The sequence below is a fragment of the Symphalangus syndactylus genome, chromosome 18 (genome assembly GCF_028878055.3).
Source record: "Symphalangus syndactylus isolate Jambi chromosome 18, NHGRI_mSymSyn1-v2.1_pri, whole genome shotgun sequence".
In the NCBI taxonomy this organism is placed as follows: domain Eukaryota; kingdom Metazoa; phylum Chordata; class Mammalia; order Primates; family Hylobatidae; genus Symphalangus; species Symphalangus syndactylus.
The window spans coordinates 91,997,391-92,011,516 of record NC_072440.2 but is presented as its reverse complement, the minus strand read 5'-3'; the positions used below and the strand labels follow the sequence as shown (position 1 = coordinate 92,011,516).

The window sequence follows — 14,126 nt, the reverse complement described above, 5'->3', positions numbered from 1 at the left end:
TCAGAATTTAAAATTTTTTGTATGTCTATTGCATTAAAAATAATATATATATATATACACACACACACACACATATATGCATTTTTGGGTCCTGAACAGGATACAACTACACACAGGCTACTAGGTAATTGTTTCAGAAGCCAAGGTTCTGGAAATCACAATAAATTGAAAGATGATAGCTGCAGTAGGCAAAGAATCAAAGATACAGAAGGAGTAGCTGGGAACGTCTAAAACAAGGACAGAGTATTTTACAGCATTTAGCTACTTCTACTCCATAAAGAGGGCAACTCAGTACTTTTAGTTCAGTATTTTCTGATTACTTTTCAAAATTATCTGCATGTTGCTTGGCTTTAGTGGGAAAACTTAAGTGGGGGAAAAGACAGAAGAGTGCTTCTAAATATGCCCATGAATCGCCTTGGGATCTTGATTACATGTTTCTAAATCCCCATAGTTGGTACTACATGCTAGTCCTTGAGGGTCCATGGCATATAGTAATTTATTATTTTGTTGAAAAAGGCAACTATCTGCGAGCCCAGCTCACATTATTATCTGCACATTAATATGGTCCTATATACAATAACTTTTTAAAAGGTAGCTACCATTTGTTGAAGATTTTATGTTGGATACTGTGATAAGCAAATTGTGCATAAAATGCTGTACTGTGTTGTGGCCTCCAAAAAGTCAGTTTTTATAAATGTTGTAAGTCATCCAATTGAGGAAAAAAAAATTTCCATTATGTGGCCCAAAGTTCTTCCAGCTTCTATCCCATTACTTAACTGGCTAAGACTTTGGATTCAGACTTGGGAAATCAGGGGGCAAACGGGACGACATTCCCCACCAAATACATATTCAAGTTTTAACCCCCTGTACCTGTGAATGTGACGTTCTTTGGGAAAAGCGTCTTTGTAAATATAATCAAGTTAAAATTGGATCAGGATGGGTTATCATCCAATCACTGTCCTCATAAGAAATGGAAAATTTAGAGATGCATGGGGAGAATGCCATGTGATGATGGATACTGACACTGGAGTGATGTATCTACAAGCCAAGGAACATCAAAGATGGCCAGCAACGACCACCAAAACCTAGGAAGAGACAGAAAGGTTGTCCCCTAGATCCTTTGGAGCATAGTCCTGCTGACATCTTGATTTCAGATGTACAGCCTTTAGAACTGAGTGGAAAAAATTTCTATTGTTTGAAGCCACCTACTTGTAGTCATTTGTTACAGCAGTCCTAGGAAACTAATACAAATGTCACCCTGTTTTTTTTAATTCAAGAAAATCAATCATATTAGCTGGAATACTTTTCTTTTTCTTTTTCTTTTTTTTTTAGAGATGGAGTCTTGCTCTGCCACCCAGGCTGCAGTGCAGTGGCACGATCTCGGCTCACTGCAACCTCTGCCTCCTGGGTTCTAGCAATTCTCCAGCCTCAGCCTCCAGAGTAGCTGCAACCACAGGCGTATGCTGCCATGCCCGGCTAACATTTTGTATTTTAGTAGAGACGGGGTTTCACCATGTTGCCCAGGCTGGTCTGGAACTCCTGAGATCAGGCAATCCACCCACTTCGGCCTCCCCTAAGTGCTAGGATTACAGGTGTGAGCACCGTGCCAGGCCAAGCTGGAATACTTAATGTCATATAAATTTAATATCGTTCAGGCACACAGGGTGAATGCGGAAATAAAAATATAAAACAGAAGTTACAGAAAGATAATATTTCTTTCCAGATTAATATATAAATGACTCAAATGTGTGGGGCATTTTCATTTTTTTCCCTCAGAATTAAAAATTTTTTGTATGTCTATTGCATTTAAAGTATAAATCTTTATGTTTCTGAAATGTGGCAGGTGGTTGCACCATTATTTTATGATACATCATTTGTAACACTGCTTTATGAGAATGCTATCCTCTTAATAGCCTATGAGGCAGACATATCTCCATTTTACTTGTGAGACAGCAGCTTAGAGAACCTAAATAACTTATCCAAGAAGTACAGCTAATAATTAGGCTGAATTTTTGTTTACCATTATGTCTAAAAAATTCATGTAAAATTGTCAGTCATACTCTGCTATGGTTCCTAGAGAATATTTAATCTCACATGCCATTCTTAAGTCTGCAAAATGACTGAAGCTACATGAGGTATAAACTGAATAAAATTTTAATAATAATAATAATAATTATTATTATTTTTGAAATTGAGTCCCACTCTGTCACCCAGGCTGGAGTGCAGTGATGCGGTCTCAGCTCACTGCAAGCTCTGCCTCCCAGGTTCACACCATTCTCCTGCCTCCTGAGTGGCTGGGACTACAGGTGCCCGCCACCACGCCTGGCTAATTTTTTTTTATTTTTAGTAGAGATGGGGTTTCACCATGTTAGCCAGGATGGTCTTGATCTCCTGACCTCGTGATCCACCTGCCTTGGCCTCCCAAAGTGCTGGGATCACAGGCGTGAGAATACTTATAATAACTATACATTTGCCATATAAAGACACAACAATTTTATTGGAGGAAAGACTAAGACTACAATGAGTTTAAAAAAACAAAGTGCGCATATTTCAAAGTATAATCTTCCACATCATTTTAATAGGCTGATATAAAAATATAAACATATCAAACGTACTACCTTAAAACTCTTAATTTTATGACAATATGCAAGCAAACGTTAGATGCAAATTACAAGCCAAGTGTTCTAAAATACAAAATAAAAATCTGTTGTTTCCGTTTCTATTGCTTGTGATTCTTTTCTATCAGCAATTTTTAAAAATCTTACCTTTTATTATAGTCTCTACTGGTTAAACTTAAAAAAATAAAGCGCAGACTATCACCATACAAGGTATTTAATAATCTCCCCTCATTCATCAAGGAGCATTTAAACAGACTAAGTAATAACATACTTAGTTAACATAACATACAGAGTCTTCAGACTAGTTATGACATCATTTCCATCAATAACCACCCTGTTAATTTCCATTACACTATCAAAACGGGGTAATGTTATATAGTTTCAAAAATTGCCTCAATTTTTTATCTTTAGTGAAAACTACCTCCTCTTGTGACTGATGGACACGAGAACATTTTTAAAAACTTACCCCTAACCCCGCAAAAGATAAGTAGTAGTAGGGTGAGTTCGAGTAGCCTAATAGGAACCTGTTGGCTTTTCCCTGCATATGTCATATGACCCTGTCAGATTTGGCCTAAATTCTTTCCTTTGGTTAATACATTTGGTAATAAGTTAATAAACGAGCAAGCCATTTCTGAATTTCCTTTAAAATATTTCAGCTGAGATTTCATGGCCAGTTGCCTGATTGAAGAAAAATTATAGGAGCTGGGATTGTTTCTCTTAAACCATAATTAGTAAGGATTTATGAAATCTTAAAGCTTGCTTCAAAAGTTATGAATACTGGAATAAATTCTGATCCTACACAAAGATTATGGGTACATTTATTATCTCTCTTGATGGGGTCATTGTGGTGCTGGGAAGAGGGCTGAAGAACTGGGAAGGTAAAAAAACAAAAAAAAACACACACACACACACAAAACAAAAACTCCACAACTGACTGTCAAAACTTCATTTTCATAGTGCAGTGTTCTAAAGAGTATGATCTGGGCACACTGAACAAAGAAAACACTCATTGAGAACAGCCAAATAATGCTTTAATATAGTAATCTATGTAGGATACCAGGTATTTTTTAAAAAGGAAGTGTCCTTACTCAATAATAAATTCATCAATAAAACAAAGAAAGAAAACCACTCAAATTCAATTACCCAAACATTCAATGAAATCTGAGTATTTTTAGTTGTAGAAAAAGGCCTAGGCTTTCTTGTTTCTAATCTAGTGGAGAAAATAAGCCTAGAAACAATTCTATTATAATCCAATGTATGCTAATTTTGGTTCAAAAAACCCATAAAGGAAAATAATTCCAATGAAATCACTATGTTTCTATAGAATAAGATTATGAAATAAAGTGAAATAAGACAAGAACATTACAATCATTATATTGTAACTGCTGTTTTTATCTGTATTTACCACAAAACTACAAACTCGATGACAGTGAATAAGGATTTTTTTTCTCCTAGTCAAGCAGAGGCTGGCTTCAATATTGTATTGAACATAGATATTCAATATTGAATAGGTAAAAATTTTAATCACATAAAAATTCTAAAAAGGAGTCTAATAAAACTATAGAAAAGATAAAATAGCAATTACTTTCAGTAATTAGAAATAAAAACAAAACTTGCTATTTATATACTATTTACAGTATTTTAAAGTATTACAAATAAGATTCTTTTTTTTGAGACAGGGTCTCAATCTGTCACGCCCAGGCTGGAATGCAATGGCATAACGTCAGTTTACTGCAACCTCCATCTCCTGGGCTCAAGCGATTCTCCCACTTCAGCTTCTCAAGTGGCTGGGACTACAGGCACATGCCACTACACCCGGCTAATTTTTGTATTTTTAATAGAGACAGGGTTTCGCCACATTGCCCAGGCTGGTCTCGAACTCCTGAGCTCAAGCAATACTCCCGCCTCAGCCTCCCAAAATGCTGGGATTACAAGCATGAGCCACTGTACCTAAGATTCTTATCTGATCAGTTTTAACTTAAAATTAGTAATGAAATATTTAAAAGACCCTTAAAGTAAATAGCATTTAATTTGGATTAAAGATCAATTGTTAGCAAGTGAAAAACCACAAAGAAGCCAATACACTGACATTCAAACTTACTTTTCCACAAAGTCACAATAGGTTAAATTATATTTTACTACAATTGTATAAAAAGTTTACAAAGATGTGAAACATAGGAAACATGGTCCTTTTAATTTATTCAGATAGGTATTATAAATAAAAGCATCCTGACCAGGCATGGTGGCTCACACCTGTAATCCCAGCACTTTGGGAGACTGAGGCAAGTGGATCACCTGAGGTCAGGAGTTCAAGACCAGCCTGACCAACATGGTGAAAACCCGTCTCTACTAAAAATACAAAAATTAGCTGCGCGTGGTGGCAGGTGCCTGTAATCCCCGCTACTCAGGAGGCTGAGGCAGGAGAATCGCTTGAACCTGGGAGACAGAGGTTGCAGTGAGCCGAAATCGCACCATTGCACTCCAGCCTGGGAGGCAGAGCAAGATTTTGTTAAATAAATAAATAAATAAATAAATAATAAATAGAAAAGCATCCTTTGAGAAGCAGTACAACATCTGGAATAAGCCAGATAAATATGGACTCAAAATTTTGGTTCTGCCTCTTACTAACTTCATGAATATAAGTCACATAATTTCTTCGAGAATAAAGCGTGTTTGTGTGCATATGTGTATGTGTGGTGTGAAACATAAGTCCAAGTTCATTCCCCCTCATTTGGATATTCAACTACTCCTGCCCAAGCCACTGAAACACCCGTTTTTCTCATATACGCTGGAGTGGCAACTTGGTCGTTAGAGATCTAAATGAGTAGGACTATTTCTGGATGCACTACTCTGTTCCGCTGTTCTATTTATTTATCCTTGTGCCAATACCATAGTTTTGGTTACTGTAGCTTTCTAAGTTCTGGTATCTGGCAGTATTAAGTTTTCTAACTCTGCTTTTCAAAACTGTCTTCACTACTTTTGGTTCTGCTTTTCCATTTTCATTTTTTGCATCAGCTTATCAATTTCTTTTTAAAAACTAATTTTATTGATGGCGTTCAATCTTTAGACCAACTAGAAGAAAGCTGGTATCTTTATAATAAGGAGTCTTTCAACCTAAAATACGGTATGTCCTTCCATTTAAGTTATCTGTAACTTCCATCAGTATTTTATAGTTTATAATGTAAAAGATCTTGCCCTTCTTCCGCTGGATCTATTCCTAGATATACCACAACAAAACCAACTCCAGTGAAAATATTCTCTACATATAAGTAACAATTTTTCAATGCCATTCCGAGAGATATATGCTACTTTCATTTTTATGTTATTTGGCTAACACTGCAAATCTCTCATGAAGCACATCGGCCTGTATTTTAAAGGCTACCTTTTTTTTTTTTTTTGAGACAGAGTCTCGCTCTGTCGCCCGGGCTGGAGTGCAGTGGCGCAATCTCGGCTCACTGCAAGCTCCGCCGCCCGGGTTCCCGCCATTCTCCTGCCTCAGCCTCCGAGTAGCTGGGACTACAGGCGCCCGCCACCGCGCCCGGCTAATTTTTTGTACTTTTTAGTAGAGACGGGGTTTCACCGTGGTCTCGATCTCCTGACCTCGTGATCCGCCCGCCTCGGCCTCCCAAAGTGCTGGGATTACAAGCGTGAGCCACCGCGCCCGGCCTAAAGGCTACCTTTTGATCCTTAGGGTACCTTATAAGCATGGTGGAATGGTGTAAATTACAGGTGAATTCTTGGTAGATTAAAATAATTTTAAAAATAATCTCTGCCAGCTTTTAGCAGTAACTACAAATTATTTCAAGTCAGTGTCTCCATGTGAAGGCTACTGAAAATTTCAGTAGGACAAAACTATTTTTGTGCTGACTATGCAAAGTGTAACATCTGGCTGCCAGGCATTTAATGCCAATAAATCCCCACAATCATTGTAACGAGCAAAAACTGTTGCCGCATATTTGCAAACTGTTCACATCCTTGTGAAGTCTACTACTAGGCATTTTAAACAAGTGGCCCGAGTGATTCTGATGCCAAAACACAGGATCGGATCAAGTATTTTCTAGTCTTAAGTTTGTGATTATCTTAACTAAGTAAATTAACTGGTGAAAACTTTCTCAGACATTAGAACCACAATGTCACTGATAATGTTATTAAAAGATAATAAAAAATTAGTAATCCAAAACAAGTACAACCAAGATCAAGACATTTTTATACAGAAAACCAAACATCACAAATTCTTCCATACAACTAGTAATGCAATTTCTTCAACATTATTTCCTACTCATCAGCAAATAAACTACTTCTAGGTCTACCAGAGGGTTGTAGCTGTTTTTCAATTTATATTAACATGAGAACCTGTAAGTAAGATTCTGTTGAGAGTCGGGTGTGCTGCTCTACACACAGTCCCTAAATTGCCTGCCTTAGATTAACAAGCATTCTTATTACAAATAAGAAGTACAAATATAACATATGTGCTTAGATAAGTATTTTTATCTAAATCTCAAGAATAACTAAACTGAGAAAGGAACCTAAAAAGCTGGTAATCCTATACATACTTTAACCAAAGAAAAGCATAACTTATACCATAATGAGGTAATCATTAGATTCTGAGAGGCTAATTAGAATAAGTTATTTACATAATCTGTAAAATTGTTCAGTTCCTATAGAATAGCATAATGGAAAAACGAAGAATAGTATCACGAGTCAGAACTGGATGCTAGCCTTAATTCTGTTATTTACTGGTTTGGGAAAGTCTGTTAAAAAACTGATCTTTAATTTCTTCATCTTTAATGAACAAACCACTCTGACAGTCTATGCCAACAATTAGGATGAAATGAAATAATGAATATGAAGGTGCTTTTAAAAAAAAACTATCGAATGCTATTCAGTTACAAAGAACTGTAACTGCTAAAGGATAACAGTATTTTCAGTGAATGCTTCAAATAATTCATATTGTTTTCTGCTTTCATTAATGACTATATGTGAAACTCAGAAAAATGGCAGGTGGCCTTACTATCAACTTTGCTGTACTAATTTTACTTCTCTGAATATTTTATTATAAGAGAAGCACAAGACTACAAAGTCTGCCGAAGGCCAGCAATTTTAACAGAATGATTCTAAAAATTTATAATATCTTGGCCATTATTAAAATTTTCTGTGATTGGAAGACAGGTTATGAAATTTTATAATCCACAGCACACTAAAGCACAGCCGTTTACTTGCTGAATACATGACATTCTTCAGACTTGATAGTCCCCTTTCAACAAATTTTACTGAGTTCAAAGCCCACATTACACTTTAGCACTCTTTCTCTTAAGAAAAAAATAGCTAGTTCAAAAATGAAGAGGTACAGGGCAAGAAGCCATTAGTTTGTCAAAACCTAAGTTAAATAACAAAAATACGAACACTTTATACCTAATAAGTTCCACATCAATCAAATTACTATGAGCATAAAGATTGGAGTTAAAAAAATTATCAACACTATATTAAAAAAGTTTATTAGAAGAAGGAAAACAAGGAAAGAACTAGTCGGCTAGCTCCAGGTAGAAAAATAAGGCAATACTAGAAATATTTAATGTTCTTCACAAGGAGTGAAGTATCTCAAAAAAAAGAAAAAAAATGCTGACTTCTATCCTAGACAATGATGTATAAAACAACTGTAGGTAGACTGCCCCCCTCCTACAGATTAATACAACATGAGAAAATAACTCAATATTTAATATTGAACCTGAATCCCAGAATTTTACACTGTTCTCTGCATTTCAGGGTAAAAACTATTAATCTCAAAATCATTCTCTCTCCAAGTTGTTGTCTACAGGAGAACCAATATAAAGGGGCTCCAAGGGGCCAAAGAAGGTGTAATTTTAGAATCAAAAATAGACATAAAATTGATGTCTTACACTGCAATGAACTGAAACATATCAATTATCCCCCAAATCTACCCATTTGTAGATAACAATGAGGATAAAAACACATGAGCCACCTTTAAAATTTGCTAGGGCATCAACCTTATTCTGAAAGTAAAGGAAAGAATGATGCATTATTCTGACTCTTACATGAACTGTCTTTCAGGGTAACCTTACAACTGATGAGGGATAGCTATTCTTCTTTATAGAAAAGTTCCAAATAATACATGAATAAAGAATGACACAATTAACCATTTTGCAACCTCTGGAAAAAAAGTGATCAAAGGCTGCTAAAACCATTAGGTGGATCAGGCTGGTCTTCTCACAATGGAGACAACCAAACACGTGTCTCCTGATATGGTGCAACAAAAAGTAACAGAACCCCATGTTGTCAAAATAAATCAACCAACCCATAAACTATCTGACCAAGCCTCTAGATCGAATTCCAGTTTACAGGAAAGAGATATAGGAACATTTTAAATACTACTATGGGGAAGCAATCAGCAAGGTCAAGAGTGTGGGAAAATCAATAGGACAAAGTTTCTTCATCAAATAAATGGAAAGGGGAAAAAAAGATGAAGAAAAAACAATTACACATTAAGACATATCAAACAAATGCAATGTATGAACCTTATTTTGACTGTGATTCAAACGGAACAATTGTTAAAGCCATTTAAGTCAATTAGGGAGATTAGAGTTAATAAGAAATTATTTTAAAATGTATGATATACTGTAGTTATTGTTTTGAAATAGAACCTCAGATATTACACAATAAAAATGGAAGAATAAAATTATTTTTTCATGCATCTAACTTTAATATATTAGAATAAGCAACAGAGTTGCAAATTTGAACAAGTGTTTTAGGTTTTTATAAAAAAATTAACATCCCAAAACTATGCACTGAAATTCTTATACTTCAATCCAAAAGTGATTATTAGTCATCCTGCTAAAAATACATGTGTTGGTTATAAGCCTACTATCTTAAAAAATGAAAACTTTTTTTTTTTTTTTTGAAAGACAGCACAGACTGTTGCTACTGGGCATTTTCTGTGAATCTCAAACAACTAACACTAACAAAGGAACATACTTTGGGGATGCAGATCTCAAGCCTTACAGGTAACTGTAATGGCTGTAACATTAACATCTTAAAATAAAATCTCCCAGGAACATAATCTGGAATTAATTCCAACCAATTCTAATGAGAATTGAGAGAACTTATCTCTCTTATGATTCCATATTCTTGATATGTGAGCTCAGTAAAATTACTTTAAAAATATGCAAATTCCATTTCCATAGGTCTTTTATACTATCAGCCTTGAGACTTGATTCATAAAGAAATCCACTTCATGGGTACATAATTAAAATATTTTTCTTTTTTTTTTTTGACTGGACAGGCTTGCATCATGATCCATTCACAGGGAAGTGCAGAATAGATTATTTTCATGAATAGTATGCAAAAAGAAGGCTGGGCGCCGTGGCTCACGCCTGTAATCCCAGCACTTTGGGAGGCCGAGGCGGGCGGATCACGAGGTCAGGAGATCGAGACCACCCTGGCTAACACGGTGAAAACCCGTCTCTACTAAAAATACAAAAAATTAGCCGGGCGCGGTGGCGGGTGCCTGTAGTCCCAGCTACTTGGGGGACTGAGGCAGGAGGATGGCGTGAACCTGGGAGGCGGAACTTGCAGTGAGCCGAGATCGCGCCACTGCACTCTGGCCTGGGCGAAAGAGCAAGACTCCGTCTCAAAAAAAAAAAAAGTATGCAAAAAGAAAATTTATTAAATCCTTCAAGTTATTTTCAATCTGGTATGGGTCTATTTGTTGTTAACAATGTTGCCAGTCATACTACCACTAAAGCTATGGGAAACTGGGGGTCACAAAAAGAAAACAACACAGGTAATTACTAATTCCAATCAGAAGTGTATTAAAATATCAGATTTCAAGCTGAAGCTATGTTGGTCTATAACGCAGAATGCTGGCCCAGTGGTGATTATTTCCCACAACTGACCAGAATTCCTTCCCTAAGCATCTATTAGGCTGGTTTCTTTACAACCTAAAGAAAGGTAGAGAAGCACATACCTACATTGCTGTTTAATCATAGAGACATCTAAAAAGTCATTTATATCCGATTTCTAAGCAAGCTATGTAGAACCTATTTACTGCCATTTATACAGGCACTAAAGCACAACACAGCAGTAAGAGCTGAACAAGAATCTGATCTGAAACTTACCTATGAAAAGATGACAGGACATGACAAAATCTTAACAATAAAACAAAAAACTATTATGATAGGTCTAATCTTAGGTTTGTTATGTTCCAAATTTTTGTGTCCATTTCATAGACATGTCTTACGAAGGGAGGATGCCTGAGCAGTATTAACAGAAATCAGGAGCTGAGCAGCTCCTGCGACTAAGAATAGATGATAAATGAAGAAAGGTATTAGCCTACAGATTGGTAAATCTACACATCTAGTACTGCAAAGTGGATCTTAGGGCTCCATTTGAATATATTAATTGGCTGTATATGTTCAGTATCAATACCCCAAATGAGCAAAGGCCCAGAATTTGGGATGGAGGACCAGAGTCTTTAAAAAAGAAATCTAGCCCACTGTGTGGGCAATAATATAAATCAAAATGAACAATGCAACAGATACCTTTGTTACACGGACATTTATTGTATTAGTAAGTTTTTTTTTTTAAAGCTATACCCATGTAATTGGAGGGGTTGGTCAAACATAATCACTAACTTACAGTACATCTGCTTACAGTGGCAACATTACTTTTTAAAACACAAGCTGATTTAAATCTTTCCAATTACACAAAAGCTGGCAACAGAATCCCTCAGTTTCAGCTGAATAACTAGAATTATAAAAATTCAAAATCAAGTTTTTAAAAAATAATTTCTTTGACATGATAGGGATTCATACACAGCCTCTGATATCCAAAGCCCTTCAAAACGTATTATCCACATGGATAAATACTTCCTGGAGAGGGAAAAAAGGTAATCATCAATTTAATAATTTGGGGGTGGGAACAATTTTAATATACAAATATAAACAAAGTTCTCAATGCTCCAACTTCAGGGGTACAACAAACCTAAAACATTTTTTTTTCTTTAACATATCCAAAAGAGAAGTATATGGCTCAAGCCTATAAGCTTCCTTAAGTGACAAATACACTAAATTCAAATTCACTGAAATAATTATCTGATAAAATGGCTAGGCATAGAAAGACCAAAGCAAAAACCAGTGTACTAACCTAGTTCAGTAGCTATGTAACTAATGTTTTTCTTATGGTGTGCAAATCTTTTGATAGTGAAATTTCTCTTTCACTATTATGTTTAAATAGTTGACTTTTCAGATGCTCTAAAACACACAAATCAAAAGCACAGACAAGAAAAAACACACCATTATATTTCATAAAGGAAACATAAGAAACAATAGGGGGGTCTTTACCTTATTGTACATTAGACCCTCATTTTGAATTTTCAGGAAAGTAGAACTTTTTCAAAAGACTAATATCTAAAAGCAAAAGCAATTTGGCATGTTTTATCCAACATTAAATATTTTACATATATTATAAACACACACACAAACACACATACATGTATACATACAAATAAAAAGGGTTTTGGTTTTTTTTTTACCTAAATGCAAACTGGATGAGGATCCATGTGATGAAAGTGATGGCGGTGGCGTAAGTGAATGTCCTGGAGTTTGGCTTGGCAGAGGCATGCCTATTGGACTTGGAGAGGAGGAAAATCCCAGACTATTGTAAAATGGTTGCCCTATGGGTGCTAGGCTGCTACTAGATCTTTTGTACAAGTCAGAGCTAGTAGATAGAGACTCTCTCCTTGTGGCACTACTACTTGCAGAACTGCCAACTGAAGAAGAAATAAAAAAAACCCTAATTACATACAGTGTTAACTGAATAAAACCTATCCCCAACTCTCGCTGGGCAATAACAGAAGTGATCACAATAATTATTTTTAGAAACATTTTGGAGAAGATAATTACTGTGATAACTATATATACTAACTTATTAATCATAAAAGGGTATAAATGCACCCCAATAAAGAACCAAATACTTAACAGAGCAGTCATATGATTCATTATTTCACACATATTTACCACTAACACATCTGATTACTGTGCTTTAATACCCTGGTATGATTTATAAACCCTGGAATTGCAAGTTGTCTGCATTAGGACATGCTAGAGATTAAATTCCATTAAGTTTAAATTCTGGTAGTATCCTAATCTCTGAAACCTGCTTCTTAGACTTTAACTCAATGCCAAGAAAAGATTATACGAATAAATAAAATATTAGTACATTTCCTTCACCATTCATATTTAATTTGTCATCTAGCTGTGTTCAAAACATAGCCCTTTAAGTCCATATTGGCCCGAATATTGATCAGTTGTGAAATACAGAGAGCAGCTAACTCAACAGTATTTTTCATACTACACATTCTCCCTTGTTTTTTAACTATATTACAAAGTAACTCAACTTTTCAAAAATTAATAGCTCTCACTGTTATCAAACCAAAGACATACTTTCACTTATCCCACAGGACTCTTCTACTCCTAAGATGCTAGTACTGCCTCTTGAGCCCCTTACTCAAGGCTGATCGGGTTTTTTTCATTTGATAATACACAATTTCTCTTACTTCACATCCCTTAATACACTGCATACCGAATTTTTACTTAATACCAAATGTAACTATTGTCCTTCTAATCCTTTTTCCTTTTATAGTGCAGAAAATAAAGGCCATGTAGGCCCTGGTGAGCTATACATGCTCAGAAGAGCTAATCAAGATCTGGCTGTTAATCAACACCTGTCTGGATAATCAAATTCCACAGCATGCATCTAAGGGCTGTCCAAACTCTCAGTTCTCAAGTCTCATTTAAAGCCCATATATTCAAGTATGCTTCCTTCCTATTTCTAAGCACTAGCCTCTTTTATCTTTTAACTGAATAACTTTTACATCTAAGAAAATTTCAAACCACATTTCTGAACCTGCCAAATCAATTTTTAAATGACAAGCTCTATATTCGGACCAATATGGCAATGCTTTTCAAGGAATCTGTAAGTTTCTATTCAATCTTATTTAACCACAAGTCATATATAAGTAGGTCATACAGGGTATAAAGAAAAAAATTAAGGAGAGTACATCATGAGTAGACCAAGGTAAGAGTATAATACAAACAGAAAACTTGATTACGTTGGTTTTGCCAAATTCAAAATTCTATAAAGGGGTAAAAAAATCAGGCTTATGCTACATTAGGCAAAAGATTATAATGCTATTCAACCTTTTATACCAGCCAGTGCAGTTTCTGAGGCTGACCATGTTTTGCTGAAAATTTTACATTTTAAGATATCATAGTAAGAAAATACTAGGTGTCTATATGCATTTTTATTGCAAAAATGAATTATAAGCACATGTAATAAACAGCTATTCTTGAGTTGGTTTTGGTAAAACTGGCAATGTATGCTACATTAACTATGCTAATTTAAAAGGACACTGTCAAAGTGATTTTTCTAAAATATGGCTACATTTTAAATTCCTATTTATTTCAGAAAACAATTTAACTGACAATGAAGACA

At 35.4% G+C, this 14,126-nt stretch overlaps 1 protein-coding gene across 31 annotated transcripts in view; it reads right to left on the bottom strand.

Annotated features, from left to right (window-relative positions):
- The window catches only part of PUM2 (pumilio RNA binding family member 2), a 104,891-nt gene that overhangs the window by 19,684 nt on the left and 71,081 nt on the right, over nt 1-14,126 (bottom strand). For 16 of the 31 annotated variants that reach the window (XM_063622778.1, XM_063622773.1, XM_055254277.2 and 13 more), the window contains one exon: nt 12,166-12,402. The exons of the other annotated variants lie outside the window; for them this stretch is intronic. In XM_063622778.1, coding sequence (XP_063478848.1) covers nt 12,166-12,402 — 237 coding nt within the window. The remainder of the gene's footprint in view (nt 1-12,165; nt 12,403-14,126) is intronic. 31 annotated transcript variants of the gene reach the window in all.